Here is a 23,319-nt window from a genome sequence, read left to right on the forward strand (position 1 = left end):
TAAACTCATCAACCCAACATAACGTACCATGTCAGTGTTAACGTTGCGAATGGTTTACCACTCAAATAATCTGGTCAATGTTTTTTTTTCTGTGTTGATGGATAGTGTAGAGGTAGATGGGCTTCAATTAGTAACTATAAACCCTCAAAGCACTCATAGTTGGTAGGTGTACCTCATAAATTGGCCAGTGAATGTAAGCACAAGGCATCTGTGAACTCTGTGTATATGCAGCCTATCTGGGAAAGTGACTCAAGGCTCACTGAATCTGTAGACCTGTAAGTGAAGTATGTATTTTCTATGTATATGGATTTGGACTACTAATAGGAATTCATTTTGCTATGTTCCCATTTGGCACATTGCAAGAATTTTACTTTCACATAGTTTAAGACCTCTGGCAACACTCTGAACATTGCACAAACCACAGTAACTACACGAGACCTAGCAAAACAGGTTTCTGTTTTTTTCCCCCTTAAAATGTTTTCCAGGTGTCACTTCAGCCAAGTAATGTTACCAAGTAACCTCAAATAGTCATAGTTCAGTTTACGTTTCATCCACCATGCCCTTATTGAGAGTTTGACCCTGCTCTACTGGAATAGCCCTCATCATACAGACATTCATAAGCACAGAAAATATTAAACTGGATTCAAGCTCATTCAACTTTTATTTTGCATTAAGCCAAGTGGTAAAGAGGTGAAGGCACCACTTGACACAACTCTATCTCTCTTTTTCTCTTTCTCCCACACGCACACAGTTGTACAGTTCTCGTTTCTGTAATCAACCATGAGCCATCTCTAAAGGAAGGCAATGTGAGTTAAATAGATAGCCTAAAGGCATATAAGATTTTTGATCTTTGTTAGTAATTGATAGTTTGCTCTTCTTTTTGTTGTAAAATAATGCAGTGCAATAGGATTTTCAAGCTATCTGCTATTCTGTTCTGTCAGAGTTCTGATTGGTTAAGTTTTTTTTTTTATTATTATTATTTTGTAAATTGTGTTTTTTATGTTTGAGTAAATAAACAGGAGATTATGTATACTAGTGTGCAGAGGATTTTAACTTTTCAAATGCATTCTACAAATAAATGGCTGAATTACTCATATTTTAGAAGGTCAGGCATAGTCCGCTTTTGTGGAATACATTAGTCTCAAAAGATTATTGTTCTCGAAACACAGAATGTGCATCATTCAGACCCCACCCATCACACCCCTGCCTGCCTTTCTTTTCTTTCTATTGGTGCCAGTTTAGATGCTGTAATCGTAGTGAGATGAAGAGTTCTTTGTTAGTGTGTTGTCTGATATGGCTTTGTGTTGCCGCTTGTTTTGAGCCACAGCTCGTCCTGTTTAGTCCATGCCCTTACTTTTTATACAATGAGTAGCAGCCAATTAATCCTCTGGTTGCAATCACATGGGTCAAAAACCTGCATGGATCTTACAGGTAATGGTCATCAAAGTCGGTTTAAAGATCCTCCCAGCACAATGTCATATTGATCATGGGCTAGGCTGTTTTGATGCTGCATCCATTTGAATGGGGAGTTTTCAAGATTACATTTGTGTTTCATTTATTGAAAACAGTAAAGTGCAGTGGCGTAAAGATGTCAAATTGCAGGGACACTTCAAAACTAAGTCTGGAATTCACTGATAAAATATGAAATGGCTTTTAGACTTGCTTGAATCACAGTAACTTGAGGGACTGTATGTCAAGGGATTTTCACATCAGAGCATGCAAGTTCACAGCAAGAGTAATGAAAGGAAATACCAGTTTCCCTCTTGTAAATTCTAAATCCCCAAATTCGGGATTCTAGATGACACATGAGTTTATGAGATGTGATATAAAAAACATACTTAACCTTTTGCACGAGCAGACAATGCTAAACTTGTGGTAAATATGAAAATAATATATACCTGCCACGACTTCTAAGATCTTTTCCTCTTTAACTCAACAAAGAAAAACCAGAAATGTGTTCTCTGGACCGAAATATTTTGCTTTTTCATTTAGTGGGCATATCTATGAACAAGCATACAAACAGATTTTAATCTTATTTACTTACTAACCATCTGGTATCTACAGTCTTCTGATGAGAACCTGAATACAGCATGAGCTAAAAGTTAGAGAACATGTTTTCTATGAGCATTTTTCTTTTGACGGGTAAAGATCACGTTATCTTGTGTAACATCTAGAATTCCAAGCTGGGTGTGATCAATCTATGGCTTCAGGGTTGAATGGCATGTTTCATCAAAATGGGCTTTGAGGTGCATTTTCTTTCTAGTTTGATTGGTGTGTCAGAGGTGCTACTCAGTCAACAATGACGTGTTTATAAACCGCGGTATATTAGAGCAACATTATGTAACAATTTTACCTTAAAATAACAGCTTCAAAGTCATTTCGATGGTAGAGTGATTTATAATAGGGAGAATGTCGATGCAATTCCAGGCCTGGAACACCTGCTACAGTGCTGTATAACTTTGGAGGAGTGGGCACGAAACCTCTTGCGAGAACTGTGTAATGCTTTACGGCACCATTTCACACACTAAGAATTAGCTCTTCAGCTAGCTATAAGTAGAAGCAAGCTCGGTATTTCTAGCGTGGACAATATGGCAGAGGCTGTGAAGAGACTGAAGAAAATGTGGTGGTCACTGAAAGCGAGGTAGAGATCAACAGAGAAACACTGTGCAAGACACCGGAAAGAGTAAAGCTGGCTTATACTAATCAGTGAGAGCCGTCCCCTATTATCGGCCAACTAATGATTCAGCAAAGAGCTGTGCTTCATACTTAGTTAAACAAGCAAATCAGCTTAAATAATGAAACAATGCAATAGTGTCACATTGTACTAATTAATATATATGTTATATGCTGAATTTTGGGCTGAAAGATGAGTTACGGAAAACCAGAAGTGCTGGTGGCCAATATTGGGGGACCCCCATCATTCTAGCGATACTAGTGTCAAAGTAAACAAAAACGTTATTGTTGAAAAAAACTGTTTTGTCATAATGTCAAATGACTCTTGGACATAAATTTACATGTGTATCTCTCCCAAGAAACATTGATTTGGGTGAGTAAAGTGCTTTCATTTATTTACAGTTAGCTTAGATTGCTGATGTTTTGTATTGAGGTGGACGATAATAGGGGTACCTATACTAAATGAGATGAGAGGATGCAAGGCAGTTTTTTTTTTTTTTTAACTTTATTGTACACAGAACATGCATACATACAAAAATGTGCAATTTACAAACCAAAAGGTGCAACTTAAAAGAGTACTGCAAGCAAAGGAAAAGAAAAAAGGATGGGTGCAACCAAAGAAGAAAATAAATTGAAAAAATACAGAAGAAAGATTAAAAAAAGGAAAACATAACAGAGAGCTGGGGTTTAGATTCTAAATCATAACCTTCAGTTGAAGGACAGAGTTGGTGGGCGTAGTTATTATGCATCAGTCTAAGAGCTTTGCAATACAAAATAAAGTCATTGAGAAAAACACAGAACTTTGGCTTAATTTTAAAATATTTGGGTTTGTGGATGAAAAATTTTCACAGGATGATGATAGTGTTTATTAGAATGTCATCGTTGTAATTGTCCATAAAACATCTGTAAATTATGTCTTTGTCAGAGAATATTTGGAGAAAATGAACTTTGGAAAATTACCAATCAAAGATATCAAACCACAAAGTTTCAACATGTATGCAGTGAAAAAAATAAATGCTCAGTTGCTTCTTCATCACAAAAGACACTGACTGGAAGGAGAGATTCCATTTAAAGTTTTAAAGTGGACTTCTTTGGCTTTTGGAATAATTGGAAATTTGAGGTATCTGGTATGCAACTTATAAATTGATTGTGTTGGGTAAATTTGACGAATGGAGTTTCTAAATGGAAGAGTGGGATACAGAATATTGTCAAGTGTGTGCCAGATAATCTTATTGGAAAGTTTGAAGTTCTACAGTCTCCAATCAATAATTGTGGTAAACAAGGAATGATGGGTGAATGAGCCAGTGCACCCACAATCAAACACAAAATAGATTTAGGGCATTCATATTAAATGGCATTAATAATAAATTTAAATGTTTTTTGGTTTGTTGTCAAATTATACTGATGACATAGAACATCATATGACAACAGGCAACCATTACTATCAACTAAATGTAACACAGACCAAATGCCCTTTTCCATCCAGTCCTTATTAAACAATGACTTGTTCTTTACTGTGATATAATGATTATTCCAGATTGGTGAGTTATGTGGAGTGAAGTTATGATTGTACAGCATTTTCCAATATAACAACACTTACTGGTGAAACTGTGAAGGTTTGATAGGAAGACGCTTCACAAATATGATTGGCATACCGGATCGGTCGAGGCCCGGGTTAACAACGACCGCCTCCGGTGCTGTTGACCAGCAGGGTGCCGGTGGAAAATGGACTACTGTAGGTCGAAGACCATCAAAGAGGAAAGGAGGATGGCGGGTTAGAAGGCAGCGAGAGAGAAGGAAAGGCAGGAGTGTGGAGGTTAGAGTAGGGACTCTGAACATAGGGACAATGACTGGTAAAGGCAGAGAGCTTGCAGACATGATGGAGAGAAGGAAGGTAGATATTCTGTCTAGGAGACCAGATGGAAAGGAAGCAAGGCCAGGAACATTGGAGGTAGATTCAAACTGTTCTATCATGGTGTAGAGAGGAAGAGAAATGGAGTAGGGATAATCCTAAAGGAACAGCTTGGGAAAAGTGTTCTGGATGTAAAGAGAGTGTCAGACAGGATCATGAGCCTGAAGTTGGAGGTTGATGGTGTAATTTTGAATGTGGTCAGTTCATATGCACCACAGGTTGGTTGTCAGTTAGAGGAGAAAGAGGAATTTTGGAGTAAGATGGATGAAGTGATAGATGGTGTCCCTAGAGAGGAGAGATTAGTGATTGGTGCAGACTTCAATGGACATGTTGGTGGAGGGAACATGGGGGATGAAGAGGTGCTGGGTATGTATGGTGTGAAAGACAGAAATGCGGGAAGAACACAGGGTGACATACAAGAGTGGAGGGAGGTGCACACAGGTGGATTATATCCTTAGCAGGAGATGCCACCTAAAGGAGATTGGAGATTGTAAAGTGGTACCAGAGGAAAGTGTAGCAAGGCAGCATAGGGTGGTTGTCTGTAGAATGAGATTAGAAACAAAGAAGAGGAAGAGAGTGAAGACAGAGCCAAAGATTAGATGGTGGAAGCTGAAGGAGGAGGACGGTTGCAGGCAGTTCATGGAAAAATTGCAACAGGCCCTTGGGGGCAGTGAGGAGCTGCCTGAGGACTGGGAAACTACAGCTAAGGTGGTGAGAGAAACTGGCAAAAATGTGTTGGGTGTTTCGTCTGGTCAGAGGAAAGAAGACAAGGAAAATTGGTGGTGGAATGAGTAAGTCCAGGGGAGTATTCAGAAGAAGAAGGCAGCTAAGAAAAAGTGGGATAACCAGAGAGATGAAGGAAGTAGGCAGGAGTACTGTGAGGCTAGTCGCATAGCGAAAAGAATGGTGGCAAAGGCTCAGGCCTATGATGAGCTGTATGAGAGGCTGGACAGTAAAGAAGGAGTAAAGGACTTGTATCGTTTGGCTAAACAGAGAGATAGAGCTGGAAAGGATGTACAGCAGGTTAGGCTGATAAAGGATAGAGAGGGAAATGTACTAGTGAGTGAACAGAGAGTGTTGAGTAGATGGAAGGAGTACTTTGAAGAACTAATGAATGAGGAAAACGAGAGAGAGAGGAGGATAACGGGGGGAGAGCTAGTGGATCAGGAAGTGCAGAGAATAAGTAAGGTGGAAGTGAGGGCAGCTTTAAAAAGGATGAAGAATGGAAAGGCAGTTGATCCAGATGACATACCTGTGGAGGTATGGAGATGTTTAGGAGAGAAGGCAGTGGACTTTTTAACCAGGTTGTTTAACAAAATCCTGGAGAGTGAGAGGATGCCTGATGAGTGGAGAAGCAGTGTACTGGTCCCCATTTTTAAGAACAAGGGTGATGTGCAGAGCTGCAGTAACTACAGAGGTATAAAGTTGATGAGCCACACCATGAAGGTATGGGAAAGAGTTGTTGAAGCAAGGCTAAGGCGAGAGGTTCAGATCAGTGAGCAGCAGTTTGGTTTCATGCCCAGAAAGAGTACTGAGTACAGAGAAGGTCAGAAGGAGCTACATTGTGTCTTTGTGGATCTAGAGAAGGCATATGATAGGGTGCCAAGAGAGGAACTGTGGTACTGTATGAGGAAGTCAGGTGTGGCTGAAAGGTATGTTAGGGTGGTGCAGGACATGTATGAGGATAGTGACACAGTGGTGAGGTGAGCAGTTGGAGTGACAAATGGTTTCAAGGTGAAGGTAGGGTTACATCAGGGATCAGCTTTGAGCCCCTTCTTTGTTTGCAATGGTGATGGACAGGTTGACAGATGAGGTCAGGCAGGAGGCTCCATGGACCATGATGTTTGCAGATGACATTGTAATCTGTAGTGAGAGTAGAGAGCAGGTGGAAGAGAATCTGGAGAGGTGGAGGTTTGCACTGGAGAGGAGAGGAATGAAGGTCAGTAGAGACAAGACGGAATACATGTATGTGAAAGAGAGGGAGGCAGGTGGAAAGGTGAAGATGCAAGGAGTAGAGGTAGTAAAGGTGGATGACTTCAAATATCTTGGGTCAACCATCCAGAGCAATGGACAGTGTAGAAAAGAGGTGAAGAAGAGGGGGCAGGCAGAATGGAGTGGGTGGAGACGGGTGTCAGGGCTGATGTGTGACAGAAGGATAGCAGCAAGTGTGAAAGGGAAGGTTTACAAGACAGTAGTGCGTCCTGCTATGATGTATGGTTTGGAGACTGTGGCTCTGTCTAAAAGACAGGAGGCTGAGCTGGAGGTGGTGGAGATGAAGATGCTGAGATTTTCGTTGGGAGTGACAACGATGGACAAGATTAGAAAAGAGCAGATCAGAGGGACAGTGAAGGTGGAGCAGTTTGGAGATAAAGCCAGAGAGGCCAGGTTGAGATGGTTTGGACATGTGTTGAGGAGGAATAGTGGATATATTGGTCAAAGAATGTTGGAGATGGAGCTGCCGGGTAGAAGGAGAAGAGGTAGACCTCAGAGAAGGTTTATGGATGTAGTGAAGGTGGACATGGAGATGGTTGGTGTAAAAGTAGAGGAGGCAGTAGATAAGGCAAGATGGAGGCAGATGATCCGCTGTGGCGACCCCTAAAGGGAGCAGCTAAAAGAAGAAGCAGAGTTTTGGATGGCTAAAGAATACGCTGGATAAATACATGTAGATATTGATTCCATTTTAGTTAGAAAAGTTCTACCAAAAAATGTCCCTTAACAACCACAAATTGAGTCTGGATTGACATTTCTCAATAAACTTCCATACATTCTGTTTTTCACTCTCATCCGGATCTTTACAAATAAGTATAACCAAATATTTGATAGAATTTTTGATTGGTATGTTATGAACCTCATTGAAATGAGTAGTATGGCTTGACATCATTTCACACTTACTCAAATTTAATTTAAGACCTGAGGCTTTCAAAAAAGTCTCACTTACATCTTTCATGAAAATAGTGGTGCCGTCTGCAAATTGGCTGATTATGAATGGTTTCACTAACACATTAAGAGGAGCAACATTAGAGTTTTTAACAAAAATAGAGACCATCTCTGTAGCCATTATAAAAAGAAAAGGAGAGATGGGACACACTTGTTTAATTCTTCGTTCTATAAAGAATGAGGGGAAGTTCCTCTTGGCACTGAAACTGAGGAGGTTGTGTTCTCGTGTAAACATTCAAGGATATTCCGAAAGTGAATCCCAAAACCAAAAGATTTCAAGCTGTGAAAAACAAAAGGATGCTCGACAGAGTCAAAGGCCTTATAAAAATCCTGGAAAAGGATAAACCATCATCCTCAATAAGATGGTTATAATCAATGAAGTCCTGTATAAGGGGAATATTATTGTGTATAGATCTTTCCTTAGGATGCAAGACAAGCAGAAAATGGAGCATGTGAGCAAAACCATAGTTTATAAATGCTGGAACATTTTTAATGTAAAAGAATGCAATCATTTCCTGAACAGTGAATATCATAAAACATTTTAACACCGCTGTTATATTTTAAGAGCTTTTAAACTCGAGCTTAAAACTGCGCCCCTATATCCATGACGTCAGTGAGTGCGAACAGCCAATGAGCTGCTCCGCTCGCCAATCAATCAGACGCTCTAGCAGTAATGCCCGCCTCCTGCTGCACAAAGCCCGTTTGCTGTAGAAAAAAGGAAATATAAAGCTGAGTTTCCTTTGCTTTTTTAGTGAACTACATCCTTCTACTTTCTATAACTAAAAAAATTCTGGGCGAGTGATTAAAACTATTTCAACTTTTTTATCCGTTGGGCTCCATTTACTCCCATTCTTTGAGGAATCACTCGCGAGCGCCCTCTGCTGATTAGCCGTCCTGTTGTTGATATAACGGGGGAACATGAAGTGGCCAGGCTCCTCATAAACCGGCTCTGTACTTATCGCCACAGCCCCACACCTTGTGGGCGGTCCCAAAGCCTCAGCTCCTCTGTGCTCCCTCAGACTGACTGGGCGAGACGTGTGAGTGGCCGCGCTGCTGGAGGCTCTCAAATATCGGGTGAGTTAAGATATTTACAACTCTGGGCGACTTATTCAGGTGATCATTTGGGACAAAAGTCAGTTCAGCGTTTACTGGCTGCGTCAGTTACTGAACTTGAGATACAGAAATAGGAACGTTTTTCCAACGTGTTTCTAAATAATAATAATAATAATAATAATAATAATAATTGGAACCAGTGAATATTAAACCTGCTTAAAACACATCATGATCACTCCTTAATGCACCAGCGCTGTTTTTTTCTTCATGCTTTATTGAACAGTGTATAATGTTCCTACAAATGAACTGACAATTTAACTCCAAGTGCACAACAATTTATAAGTGGTACAGTGTACAAACGGTTTTGGGATTGAATTAAGGGGTTCATATAGATTGCAAGGTCCTTTTTAAAACAATAAACAAAATACATCTGTGTATCTAGAAATTTCCCAAAGACAACATTCACAATGAAGTCCTTATCTTCTCTAATGAAAAACATTTTCTGAGTAAGTCTGCAAAAAATTCTAGAGAACTTCCAGAGAACTTTGCAATAGATACAGTCTCAAAAAGAGATTATTAATACTTTAATCATATCTGTGACGGAGGGAGCGATCTGACAGAACAGCAGGGTTACATTTAGCTAGTTTATGTTTAGTATAGTATATAGTATTTACTGGATAACAATTCTAAATCATTTTAAGAGAGACTTCCACAATTTCGTTGGAAAGCTTCCAAATGTCCTTAAATGTTTTAAGATTTGTTATTGCAAAAGCTAAAACAAGCAGAAACAGAAATTTAGGTTCTATGAAGGATAGATCATATTTTGTTATTTGTAAAACATTTGCTTTATAAAAAGACACTGGTCAGTGAATAAAGTGGAGGAATCTAAAGAAGGTGGAGAACAAAATGTGCTCTTTGAGGGAACTAAATAAAAACTAGAGGGAGTTTTGTAGTTACAGTGAATCAGAAAAGTAAGGCCACTAGCAGCTTTAAAAATACTATTGAGTATAATGTTCCAGGCAGATTATGGTTTTTGCAAAAAACATTTTCACCGACTTTATTTTAAATGAGTTATTAAGACACAAAAAGTCAAGTAACTTAAGTCCACCAGCAGTCTGATCAGCAATCATAACATCCTTTTTTATCGAATGAAATTTACTTTTAATTTATCTGTTTTTCTACAGATCACAGAAAGAACCATTGTAGGATACATAACACAACAAATAGCCTCTGCTTTTCAGAATAAACCCTACCAGATATAGAAATATCATGCTGTAACCACAAACATTTAAAGGAGCAATATGTAATATACTGTACTAAATCATAAAATGACCATGATATGTAATCGGAAATCAAGGAAACATGCTAAGTTTAAACATACTGACTGCTCTGACAACAATGTTACAGCCAGTATGTTCACCGTTGAAAGTTCTGTTCAGGAATGGAAAGTTGTTTGTGTTTTGGGCTGTTATAACACATAGCAATACCCCTTTTCCACTGGATCTGTATAAAATGCAGGGAACAAGGATGTGTTGGACTATACTATAAACAAACATATAAGTAATATAACATTTATGGGATACCTTTTTGTTCTGGTGTTAAATGATGAAACAGTGAATGTGCAGTGTACATTGGTTGACCCCACCTCTACACAGATAGGACAAACATTCCTTTAACCCACAACACCAGGCCCATAACACAGCCAACACTCATAAAAACCAAAAAAAGAGAAGAGTTCAATTGAGTCCCTGTGGGCTGGAGGCCTCGCTCAAAGGTCCCAGCGCATTATTGAAATCAGACACAAAAAAGAAAGTCAAACCAGTCCTTTTTAGGAGAATGTTGAAGAGATGAAGGGAAGGTGAGTGATGAAGAGTTAATCCAATGGGAAAATGTCCATTACTTTTCTTCCCTTATTCTTAACATGGCTTTTTTGTACCAGCAGCTCACACGTAAGCTGGTTGAAAAGGGAAGGTAAGTTCCTTAAAGAAAGGACTTCATAGGTTGAGCAGTATTGGACTCAGCAACAACATGTAGCATCATATCCCCTAACATCGGCCGCCCCCCAGTGTCGGCAGCTTTCAAATGTTGTGTATAGACAGAGTTGAAATACACAGTACCTGGAAGCGGCCAATGTTGGGGGATGCTATGTTACTTGCTTTTGGTCCTGAGCCTTTTGTGTAATAACTGCTTGTACTCCATTTTTACTGGCATCAGTCTGAACAAGTGTTTTAGAAAAATCAAAGATAGGGGCAGATAAAAGGGCTTTCTTAATATCCCTAAAGGCATCTTTTAGCATTCAAAAATAGTGTTTTGATCCCAAGTGGCACAACCGTCTAAGCATTGGCCCTATCAGGAGATCGCGAGTCCAGTCCCTGGTGATGCTGCAGCCATCCATAGCTGGGAGTCCAAGAGAGCACAATTGGCCTCGCTCTCTCTGGGTGGGTAGGATACCCCCTCCTTCTCCCCCTATCACTCAACGTGATGCTAGTCAGCGCAGGCGTCTGTTAGTTGACATAACAGCACTGGCGGTTGGCGCTTTCCTCTGAGCTCGTTCAGCTGTCCAGTGACATTGCGTGAGCGGCAGTTCAAAAAGAAGCGGTGGCTGGGTTCACAGTCCAGTAGAATAGAGCTGTATAATTAAATATACTAATGTGCTCCATTTGTGATGATTTCTTACTTTCTTCTTTTTTACAAATTTAACTATGCTATATGAAATCATTTTTTATAGATTTTGATGTAATTTGTGTCAAAAATATCTACTAAAGCGAAAATAAAGCCTGTATTTCACTTACTTTCACTTCACTCCTTTTTCATTGTCTACACAAACCACAGAAAAAATCAGGACTGTGAAAAAGTTCAAATCAACCTGGTCAATTTACCCGATGTCATTCTTATGAATAGTCAGTGTTTGAAGTTATAAGCTTTAGAAAATAAATCCCTGAGGTGTAATTTTGGCAGATTTTGGTGTGGAGAATGACATCATCTTAATTTACAAATCAGGACAAAAAAGAATGCGGCGTTATTTGCAGGGGAGTGTTATTGCGATATGGAGTGATAGTCATATAGTTAACTCTATGATTACTTAGACTCTGTTTAGGATGGTAGTATTCACTTTTGGACGTAGCTGCTCTTTCCAAATGACTGACCTCATGTTTAAAAATGAATCAGTTTCTCAGTAGCTTTATCCATTTATCATTATAAAGCAGCTGTCAGCTGTGCATGAGACAGAGCAAGGAAATAACACTGCTGGACTCTGGCTCTCAGGTCAGCACCCCTGAATTGGAGTTCGTTTAGAGCCTATTTAGTAAATAAGTCAACATCTTTTTTGTGTTCCTGTGTGCAAACAACTCAAAACTGAAATAAAAAAGGTCGCACACAAGAAAAATTCTGCTTGTCATGCAAACGATTAACAAAATGTGGTGAATGAATAAGTTAGCCACATGAACTCAAATTACAGGCTTCCTAGATGTTTACAGTAACCATAAAGATAAATGCGGGCCATCAGATTAGATAGAAATTAGACATTTTAATCGAGGCTCTGTTAAACTGTTTACCAGATATTTTACCTTTCTTTATACACAATATGAAGTGATTAGTGGTCAGTTATGAACCTGATCCCATATGTTGCATATTATAAAATGCTCATGAGAAGTCCAAACTGCCAGCATGTTAGAAATGGTCAGACATAATAGTTGGTAATTCTGTTGAGTTGCAAAAAATATAAACAATAATGCTTCAGGTGTTAAATTCATGAGACTGTGGAAATTTCTTTATTTAATTTCTGTAAAATGTCCAACAGTCAAAACCTTGTCCTTTTGTAGATTTTTTGTTTTTGTAGTTTTTTGTTGCTAGTCATTATTGTGCTGCATCTAGTAGACTGTCAGACATGAAATCAGTTATATTAAAGAGAGTGCCTTCCAAGCTTTCTGTAGTCTTGGATTATCTTGAATAGAAATGTTCATTTCCATGGTAAAATGATAAATTACTGTATGCGATTAAAAGACAACATTGAAATCCAGGTTTACTGTTAGGCTAGATATTTTTCCCATCAAAGATGATGCTGCATATACCAAAAGGTGAGATTTTACATTTGTCCTTGTTGTTCCAGCAGTGCTGTGGAACGTCATGGTGTCTCAACAGGTTTTTGATGATAATTATGCTAATGATCAATGTGAGACATTTCACCTTTCTCATTATCTCCTACGCTGTCTGCCAGTATTTAAGTGTATGAGGGACTTTTTTGCCGAAAAAATGTAATGTCTTCTGACTGTGACAGTATACCAAATATATCTTAAATAAATTAGGGATGCACCAATATGCAAAAAGTGGGCTGCTACTAATATCTGATTTTTTTTATGTACATATCTGTGGCAGATGATATTTTTCTTGTGCATATCTGCTATATAAATCATACAAATGTTATAAGTGGACCTCCGAAAAAGAGAAATAAAGTGGACGAAAAATGTGAGAGGGGCCTTTTGCAAACTGTTCTGTCAGGTTTGCTAATGCTGTGGTAACGTTAATGTGACAGTTGGCAAATTCCGACAAAATCTGATGTGATGCCGTTAGTTCCATGCCCGCTAAACACACTCTGGATCTCATGTGCGAGGTTGAGTAAGTAGGTGTTAAGTAAAGTAGGTGTTTCGTTATTAATATTGGTGATAATTGTGAAAATGTAAAAATTCAAAGGACCCTGTGGTCTGTTCAAAGGGGGAAAAGGTCATATTCAACTAGGATTAGAATGTGTGTAATCTGTTTAAACCGTATGTCGGTCTCATGATGTACATGCCTTCACACTGGACTAACATCAGATAGAGTTACAGTAGTTTCTATTTAAATTTTTTTTTTGCATTAGCAGGTAATTTTGCAGCATCAGACGCTGACGTCCAGTAGCATACATTTTCCTTGCAGTATGTTTTATGGGTCTGGAGTGAAACACTCTTAACAGTCTCTTAACAGTCAAATATGTCCCAGTGTTGGTGGTTCTTGGCCACGTTAAGTTACAAAATTCGCCTCAAATGCTAGGTGACATTTTTAAAAGTTGTATGAAGAGCATTCAGGTTTGCAAGTTATCCATTTCAAAGTGACAGTGCATTTATACAGCAGGATAAGCGTGTAATAACCCAGGCCTATATGTAAATGTGCATGTCACCTCTGGATCTAAAATCCAGTTGATAACAGGCCTGGGCGATAGGGTGATGTAACCTGACGGCGATGCGTAAAAGGCGTTTTGGGAAGAGAATTAGAGAGGATTGATTTACTGTTAAATGGCTTGTAAATATTGTACCATATAGAAGATACAACTGCTTTCACACAGACTGTTTAACTTTAATTAAGGCATTTGGTTCCCTTTCTTACTGTACGTTAATCTAAGCTTGCCTCAAAGTGACTGGCTGCACCAAAGACAAGCTGAAGTTGACTAGATCTTACTCTAGAACAGTTACGTTAGCTCTTACCTGGAGGCTACTGTGTGATGTGAGTAGAATGTGCAATTTTCTTTACAGCTTAAATGTGCTGGTGGTCAGCTGAAATATATTGTATCAACGTTGTATATAAAGAGGAAAGTGCATGGTCATGGCATTGAAAACTGCTTACAGTCTGAAGTTTGTCCAGCAGGGAGCTATTAGCATGCACGTCGCCATTAAATCTGCAACTAGAAGCTTGTGAACGTGTTTGGGATAACGTCTATTATAACGAAACATGAAGTAGTTTTCAGAGGTTATTGGGTTTCTCAGTATTATATTACTTAGTATTAAAGATGTTCATTGAAACAGAAACATGTACACTAAAAATACAGCTAAACTCGGTAAGTTCTGCAGGAACAACCCGTTTCATTAAGCTTGCGTCACACAGTTCTTATGTTGATGTTTCTAGAGGTGGTTTTGAACTCTGCAGTGAGTGATGAATCATTTTTATGTGTTATACACTTAAAGATTCTGTAGCTTTACTCTGAGTTTGTGTGGCCTACTGCTTTGTGGCTGAGCAGACCCTTCCATATGAAATCAAGCTGTGTTTTAGATATATACCCACCCATTTTGAATGATGGCAAGCCGTATTCTACATGTGCTACAACAGCATAGCTAAAACGTGTTATGACATGCCAAATATAACATACAAATATAATATACAAATGCTTGTATGGTTGTGCACATAAAGACTTTTATATAGTTGAAGAATGGCAAACAAATATCCGCTTTTAAAACCAGATCAGTCCCTGAACAGTTGATTAGAAAGGAAATGGACTGTTTTTCAATGTTCTTCATAAATGAAAGCTGAATAGCACCAATGAAGCCATATTGATTTCTTTCTCATTTCTTTTTCTGGTATGTATGTGGGTATGTTTGTATATGCTGGCCAGTGTTTTATTTTATCTTGACTGTCTGGCATCTGCCTTTTCTATTAATCAATGTTTTACTGTACTTTTTGTAAGGTTTTAATCTGTAGCAGAATAATAAGATACAAAAAAGTGGATTAAAATTGGAAAAATTAAAGAAACTCCTTCTCAGAGATTAAATAGAGCTGACAGTTGTGGACTATAGATGAAGAAGAAGCGCTTGACTGAATTTCACAGTTAAAATAGGTTTGGAATATAGTATGGCATACATTAGGATGATACAATTTTACAGTGAATATAAATGTATTAATGCTGTGTAACTCAATCTAAAAATACATTATAATATGTGTAAGAATGGTTATAGTGAATAATCACTGAGCTTCCTGAATGTAAAAATGTTGATCTGATTAGATGTTCTGTGTGGGTATTTTAAGTTTTGTTAGTTACAGAAAGGTAGAACCACTGAACCTTTCACTGTGCTAATCCTGGTTAAATATTCATACACTCTTACACAATACATACCATATACTGGCAGTCAATGCAGTAATGAAACAAGAACAAAGCTTGGACTAATTCATAATGTGAACTTTTTATATAGTTTTAACATGTGGAAAATGAAAGTGAAACATATTAAGTTAATGAGTAATTAACTCTCTTTCTTTTTTTTTTTTCTTAGAAGTCTACTTGCTGCAAAATGAAAATCTTCGTGGGAGCGAGTTTGGTGTTTTGTATGGCCCTGCTTGGTCTGGGTATGTACAGTATACTGGGGCTGAAAGGCAAGAGCTGATTAACATTAACGATTTGTATTAATGGCACCTGTTTGACCTCGTTATCTGTATAAAAGACACCTGTCCACAGCCTCAAACAGTCAGACTCCAAACTCAACCATGGCAAAGACCAAAGAGCTGTTGAAAGACACCAGGAATAAAACTGTAGACCTGCACCAGGCTGGGAAGAGTGAATCTACAAGAGGCAAGCAGGTCGGTGTGAATAAATCAACTGTGGGAGCAATTGTTAGAAAATGGAAGACATACAAGACCATTGATTATCTCCCTCGATCTGGGGCCCCATGCAAGATCTCATCCTGTGGGGTCAAAATGATCATGAGAACGGTGAACAAAAATCCCAGAACTACACGGAGGGACCTGATGAATGTCCTGCAGAGAGCTGGGACCAAAGTAACAAAGGCTACCCTCAGTAACACACTACGCTGAGAGGGACTCCAATCCTACAGTGCCAGGCGTGTCCCCCTGCTTAAGCCAGTACATGTCCAGACCCGTCTGAAGTTTGCCAGAGAGCATATGGATGATCCAGAAGAGGACTGAGAGAATATCATGTGGTCAGATGAAACCAAAATAGAACTTTTTGGTAAAAACTCAACTTGTCATGTTTGGAGGAAGAAGAATGCTGAGTTGCATCCCAAGAACACCATACCAACTGTGAAGCATGGGGGTGGAAACATCATGCTTTGGGGCTGTTTTTCTGCAAAGGGGACAGGACGACTGATCCGTGTTAAGGGAAGAATGAACGGGGCCATGTATCGTGAGATTTTAAGCCAAAACCTCCTTCCATCAGCGAGAGCATTGAAGATGGAACGTGGCTGGGTCTTCCAGCATGACAATGATCCCAAACACGCCACTCAGGCAACGAAGGAGTGGCTCCGTAAAAAGCATTTCAAGGTCCTGGAGTGGCATAGCCAGTCTCCAGACCTCAACCCCATAGAAAATTTGTGGAGGGAATGGGAAGTCCGTGTTGCCCAGCGACAGCCCCAAAACATCACTGCTCTACAGGAGATCTGCAGGAGGAATGGGCCAAAATACGAGCTACAGTGTGTGCAAACCTGGTGAAGACTTGCAGAAAACGTTTGACCTCTGTCAGTGCCAACAAAGTTGAACTTTTGTTATTGACCAAATACTACTTTAGACTTCTCCCCACATCCTGTCAGTTATTAACAGAGGTGGACAGTAACTAAGTAAATGTAATTTGTTACTGTACTTAAGTAGTTTTTTCATGTATCTGTACTTTACTGAAGTATGTCCATTTGGGGTGACTTTACTTTCACTCCACTACATTTTACAGTGTGAACTTTGTTTTGAGCCTGTTTTGACCTGTTGGAGCGTTGCAAGCACACGGCTCAACATCAGTGCAGCAGCATAAAATTTTGGGAGAGTCTGTTCAACATGATCCCTTCCTGGATCGGGGCCTTGTCGTGGCGGAAGGTCTTGTGTGGTCTAGGGATGTTCAGAGCTAAGTCGTCGGGAGCAATATGCTCCTGGTAGGGTCTCCCAGGGCGAACAGGTCTGGAGTGAAGACCCAGACTAACACGATCCAAAGTTCCCCATGCATGTCGTGCACAAAAAATCGTGTACCCTGCCCGGGAAAGGGTCACCGGGGCCTACCCCTGGAGCCAGGCCTACTCACAAGTCCCCAGCTGGTGACCATGCAGTTGGAGTTTGTCCCGGTGGACGAGAGGGTCGCCTCAATGTGAATTAAAATCGCAGAGAGGAAAACTTTGTCTGTGCTTATGCACCAAACAACAGGTCAGAGTATTCGGTCTTCTTGGAGCGCGTGGGCAGGGTTCTGGAAAGGAGGTAGGGGACATGGAGTCTGAATGGACCCTGTTCAAAACCTCCATTGTGGAAGCTGCCAGGCGTAGCTGTGGCCAAAAGCTTGTGGGTGCCTGTCGGGGCAGTAACCCAAGAAGCTCCAGGTGGACACCAGTGGTGAGGGAGGCCATCAAGCTGAAGAAAGAGGCCTTTAGGGACTGGTTGTGGGAGGTCCTCCGGGAGTATGGGGTGCCGGGGCTACTACTCCGGGATATCCAGTCTCTGTACTCCCGGAGTGAGAGCTGTGTCTGTATACTTGGCATTAAGTCAGACTCTTTCAGTGTTAGCGTTGGGCTCCGCCAGGGTTGTGCTCTTTCTCCATTCTTGTTCATGATATTCATGGACAGAGTGTCAGGGCGTAGCTGGGGTCAGGAGGGCATTATGTGTGGAGGCCGGAGGGTGGCGTCTCTGCTATTTGCAGATGATGTTGTTCTTTTGGCGGAATCACATGGATGCCTCCAGCCCTCGCTGGAGCGGTTTGCAGCTGAGTGTGAAGCAGTTGGTATGCGGATCAGCACCTCCAAGTCTGAGTCCATGGTCTTGGCCCGGAAAAGGATGGCATGCCCACTCCAGGTAAGGGGAAAGGACCTGCCCCAGGTGGAGGAGTTTAAGTATCTTGGGGTCTTTTTCACGAGTGATGGGAAGAGGGATCGTGAGATCGGCCGTAGGCTGGGACAGGCAGCAGCAGTAATGCGGTCACTGTACCAGACTGTAGTGGTGAAGAGGGAGTTGAGCCAAAAGGCGAAGCTCTCTGTTTACCGGTCGATCTACATCCCAACCCTCACCTATTGTCATGAGCTGTGGGTAATGACCGAAAGAACGAGATCGCGAATACAAGCGGCGGAAATGAGGTTTCTTCGTTGGGTGGCGGGCTACACGCTATGCGATAGAGTGAGTAGCTCGGTCATCCGGCAGGAGCTAGAGTAGAGCCGCTACTCCTCCGCATTGAGAGGAGCCAGCTGAGGTGGTTCGGGCATCTGATCCGGATGCTCCCTGGACGCCTCCCGGTGGGGGTGTTCCAGGCACGGCCTTATGAACAGAGACCTACAGATGGAATGTAGTAAAGGAAAATTCATTAGTAAATCTATGTTTCACTCTATGTTTCAGAGCCACTCAGTTCTACCTAATGGAAATAGTTTGTGTTTTGTGCTTATGATCATTTTAATAGACATCAGTGTCAGACTAATTAACAACATTCTATTAAAAGATTGGTTTACCAAGAGTGACACTGGTGTATTTTCACCTAAAATGAGTTTATGAAGCAAGTCTTATTACAAAAATGTTAATAGGACATAAGAGTGATAATAAATCTTTTAGTACTTTTATTTTCAATACTTAAGTACATTTGAAGGCAAAAAGGTACTTTTACTCAAGTGGAGGTCTAAAGGGAGGAACTTCTACTTTTACTGGAGTAAAATTTTACCTTGGGTATCTCTACTTTAACTCAAGTACATGATTTGTGTACTTTGTCCACCTCCGGTTATTAAAACTTATTATACATATCATACATTTTAATCGCTCCTATTGAGATGAGGCTGTTGGCCCACCCATTTGCATCATTCATAACCATAAAGTAAGCACCAATTGCTAAAAGTTGAACAGTAATGAAAAGAGTAGCTGATTGTGCTACCACTAGCTTAACAGGTAAAATTGTAGCTCAAAACAACTGGTTAGATTGTGTTTTTTTGTTTTTTTTTTTTTTGTCCCCCCCCCCCCCCCAGTTTCTTGACTTCAGTTGCTCAGATGTGAGATTTGCCTGAATGGAGCATCACTGAAATGGAATTGCTAATGATGTGAAGCTGTTTTAGTCTGCTTGACTAAGCTGTGGTTCAACTTTGGTGCTACCACTATAAGGCCACTATAATTGAGCACACTATAGTATAAAGAGCAAGATTAGCTTAGCTCAGTTGTTTTCAATATTAATCTTGGGGACTCTCCTGCAGTTTCAGTATCATTTTCAGGTGTTCTCTGCCTCCAACACACCTGATCAAGCTTAGCAGTTGTAAATGTGCAGGGCAGAGGACAGGCCTAAGATTCAAAACCACTGTCCTGTCTAATGGCTTTGCACACGAAAACATTCGGGAGACATGCTCCCCTCACAGGAGTCTGGGCCGGAAGCCTCTGTCATGTCGAGCTCCGTTTCCCTGGTGAAGGTTACTGAGGTAGTTGGCAAGCTCTTCAGTGGCAAGGCACCGGGGGTGGATGAGATTCGTCCAGAAATGCTTAAGGCTTTGGATATTGTGGGGCTGTTGTGACTGACGCGCCTCTGCAATATTGCATGGACCTCAGGAACAGTACCCTTGGACTGGCAGACCGGGGTGGTGGTTCCCATTTTTAAAAAAAGGGGACCGGAGGATGTGTGCCAACTATCGGGGTACACTGCTCAGCCTCCCTGGGAAAGTCTATGCCAAGGTGATGGAAAGAAGACTCAGACCAATAGTTAAACCTCAATGCGGATACCATCCTGGCCGTGGAACAATGGACCAGCTTTTTACCCTCTCACAGATTGTTGAGGGGGCATGGGAGTTTGCCAACCCAGTCTACATATGTTTTGTGGATTTGGAGAAGGCTTACGAATGGGTTCCCCGAGATATCTTGTGGGAGGTCCTCCGGGAGTATGGGGTACCGGGGCTACTACTCCAGGCCCTTTGATCTCTGTACTTCCAGAGTGAGAGCTATGTTCGTATACCCTGGTCAAATGTTTTTTTTTTTTTTCTTTCCTGAAATGAGTACATATTCTCTACAGAGAACACACTACAGAGTGTTTCCTAAATGCTGCTAGTTCACGTTTACCCTATTCTTCAGTGGTCCGGATCCCCACAGAACCACCACAGAGCAGGTATTATTTGGGTGGTGGATTATTCTCAGCACTACAGTGACGTAGTGGTGGTGCAAAAGAGCTATTGTCTTTGACTTTACATTTAGAAGGTGGACCATCAAGGTGAGAATGTCTAATAGAGTGGACAGTGAACAGTGTTTTACAATAAATAAAAATGCATTTTTTGAGTGTGGGAGTCTTAAATATTTTACTGAAAACATGCTAGTCAAACGACATGGTTATCTTTTAGATTTTAATGTAGAATAAGAGATGAACTGGCAAGAAAGTTTGAAGAACTACAGAAAGAACATGAATATATTTTGATCAATTGCTTTTATATGAAAACCTTCACTGCTATAGCTGAACTTTGACTGCATGAGAATTCAGTTTATGTGTTTTCTCTTCCTCTGATTCATGTTTTCATATCCACAGGCTCTGCGATCAAGTGTTACAAATGTCGGGACTACACTGGAAGTTGCACTAAAACCCAGGATTGCAGATTTGAGGACTCCTGTCTGACGCTGAATGAGAGAGGTGATTCAACTAACTCTCACTTTCACAGACGATTTCACAGAAACCCTTTAAATCACAAACTTGCACACATACTTTTTACTTATGGAAAACTGTTATAAAGCCTTTGTTGTTCTCTCTCTTCCACAGGTGGTGAGACGTACCGGCAGTGTATAAAACATTCAGACTGTGACTACAACCTCCTGTCACAGATGTTTCCCCAGGTCTCCAGCTTCACATTCAAATGCTGCAGCTCTGACCTGTGTAACGGGGCATCCACGACCACGACCAGTAGCTCGGTGCTGGGCTTACTGGTCTCCTTGGCAGTGTGGTGGTGGTGTGTCCTCTGAGTTATCCTGCTATTTAAAAGAATTGTATGCTGCCCCCTGCTGTGCATACTGCTACTAGGCCTGAGCAGCTCTGTAAATGTGTTGGAGATGAACCAAATCACTTAAACTAAAATTAAGTTTCTGTGGTGACCACATGCTTAATTAATGCTACAGTACAAGTTGTTCAAATTTTAAAATAGCTCTTTCCAGCTGAAGTTGAAGATGAATCTGAAGCACTCAAATTGAATTTAAATAGTGGTAACCTGCTGATTTACTGTAGTAGTATCATATAAGTGGGAATGTAAGTTTAAGTAGGATAAAGAGTGGGAAAACCTGGAGACAATGGAGACCACATTTCTCACGTTTATCAAACAGCACCACTTTAGATTTCAGGGTTTGTCATCATCGCCCTAAAAGAGATTTTTACCCTCTGATTTTCAGAATGGGGGCAAATAAATTTCTTCAGTACACCTCAAAGATGTGCATCATGTTGTAGTTGGTGTAATGCTGAATAAGGAACGGAGTTTAAGCAGCAATGGGTAAAATTAATTATATTTTCAAAAATCGCCACCATTGCACCCTTTGGTAAACAAAATAGTTACAGACCCGATACACGGTCTCCTATGTAGTTTCTTCCAAAACGTCACTACATCCTCTGAATTACGAGGCAGTTAAGTGGTCTAAACCAAGAATTTATTGTGTGTAATGCCATTCAGTACTGTCTTCTGGGTTTGATGGTAGAGGGTTCCTGAGCAAGCTCAAAATAAATCGGTTTCTGTGCAAAATTATACTTCGTAAATGCTTAGTCATCTATAAACAGAGAAATGCATGTGTTTTTTTCAGAACAGAAACAGCACCAGATATTTCAACAGTTCCATTTTATAACAGTACTTGTTAGTAATTTCTAACAATGTTTTATGTACACTCATGACACCGGTGAGTGCAAACTGCTTCATTTACCCAATGAGCTGATCAGCTGGCCAACTAATCCATGATCAGAAGCAGTAATGCTAGTGTCTCTTTTTAGCTGTGGAAAAGCTGAACCAGTATTTTGAAGTCAATATAATGGGGAAAATAGGAAGTAGCCAGGCTTCCCATAAACTGGTGTGATCAAGAAATAAATAATGCTACACACATGCTGCAAGTAAGCCGTCATTCCTGCAAACTGAGTCCTGAATTTTTGCTGACCACAAGGTACAATGGCAGTGATTTTGGTTTTTGAAAAACAGAATTTTTCATGTAGAGAAAAAATAACTTGCACTCAGTTGTTTGGACATGATGCTGACTACAAAATGATGCCCTCAGTGGGCTATAAAGGAACGGGCAATACTAAATCAGCCCAAGCCTGATCAATGCTGGCCTTTTGCATCTGAAAATATTATTTGATCAGCATGTTCATGTATGCGCGCTAATAGGAGTAGAAAATGTGCTTTTTATATTGATCAATGAATCTTTAGTCAATGGTATGCGGCAGTATTGAGTTGTTTGTTTGAGAGGGAGGAAAGTTTGCATGTTAACGTATTAAGGCTGTTAAGTTGAAATGACGTATGTCACCGCTGCCTCACACTAATACATTTCAGTGAGCTTAAAGTATACAAGTAAAGGGTTTTTAATATGCTTTACAGAAAAGCATATGGCTGATTTACCCAACAGCACAGCGTGTTTTCAAAACAGTTTTCTAGGTTTGTAACCCAACTGTAAGAAAAAGCTGACTGTGTGTCCAATAAAGTGGACAATATAAAACCAGCGTGCACTCAGTTTCTTTCACTCATTCAGGAATTCCACTGAATAAAAGGTCTTAAGTCTTTTGTCTTGCTAGAGAGAAATCACTGGCCACAATCAAAAGCCCAAAGTGGCTACACTACTGGGTTTCTTATTCATTAAGCTTATTAGTGTAAGAGTGTCAGTCTAGAATAAGATTCCCCTTTAATTTAGTATGACTTAACTGACAGGAACAGGTCCCAGATCAGCACTCCTAATCTCAAGAGTTTGGTGAATATGGAACATTGTTTGGACTGTGGACGAAACCAGTCCTGCGTGTTCGTTGATGCAAAAAAAATGAGACAAGTATATCAGACTGAAGTGAAACAAACAAAGTTTTATTACAGAATTCTGGAGAGGTTACAAACAGAGAACATGCATCATGT

The 23,319-nt window shown here is 40.3% G+C and overlaps 1 protein-coding gene across 1 annotated transcript; it reads left to right on the plus strand.

Moving 5' to 3' along the window:
• The first annotated feature begins 8,446 nt into the window (after nucleotides 1-8,446).
• On the plus strand, nucleotides 8,447-22,918 carry cd59 (CD59 molecule (CD59 blood group)). Its single transcript, XM_017709623.2, has 4 exons — nucleotides 8,447-8,596; nucleotides 15,586-15,658; nucleotides 20,766-20,867; nucleotides 20,994-22,918. The coding sequence occupies exons 2-4, from the start codon at nucleotides 15,604-15,606 to the stop codon at nucleotides 21,191-21,193; spliced, it is 357 nt and encodes a 118-aa protein (XP_017565112.1). The 5' UTR covers nucleotides 8,447-8,596; nucleotides 15,586-15,603; the 3' UTR covers nucleotides 21,194-22,918.
• Nucleotides 22,919-23,319: the final 401 nt, after the last annotated feature.

Source organism: Pygocentrus nattereri, chromosome 25 (genome assembly GCF_015220715.1).
Source record: "Pygocentrus nattereri isolate fPygNat1 chromosome 25, fPygNat1.pri, whole genome shotgun sequence".
Classification (NCBI taxonomy): domain Eukaryota; kingdom Metazoa; phylum Chordata; class Actinopteri; order Characiformes; family Serrasalmidae; genus Pygocentrus; species Pygocentrus nattereri.

Excerpts from the sequence above, each read along its gene's own strand:
- cd59 (XM_017709623.2), top strand. The coding sequence starts at position 15,604 with ATGAAAATCTTCGTGGGAGCGAGTTTGGTGTTTTGTATGGCCCTGCTT. Across the intron at positions 15,659-20,765 it reads TATGGCCCTGCTTGGTCTGG|GCTCTGCGATCAAGTGTTAC; the intron begins GTATGTACAGTA and ends TCATATCCACAG. Across the intron at positions 20,868-20,993 it reads TCTGACGCTGAATGAGAGAG|GTGGTGAGACGTACCGGCAG; the intron begins GTGATTCAACTA and ends TCTCTTCCACAG.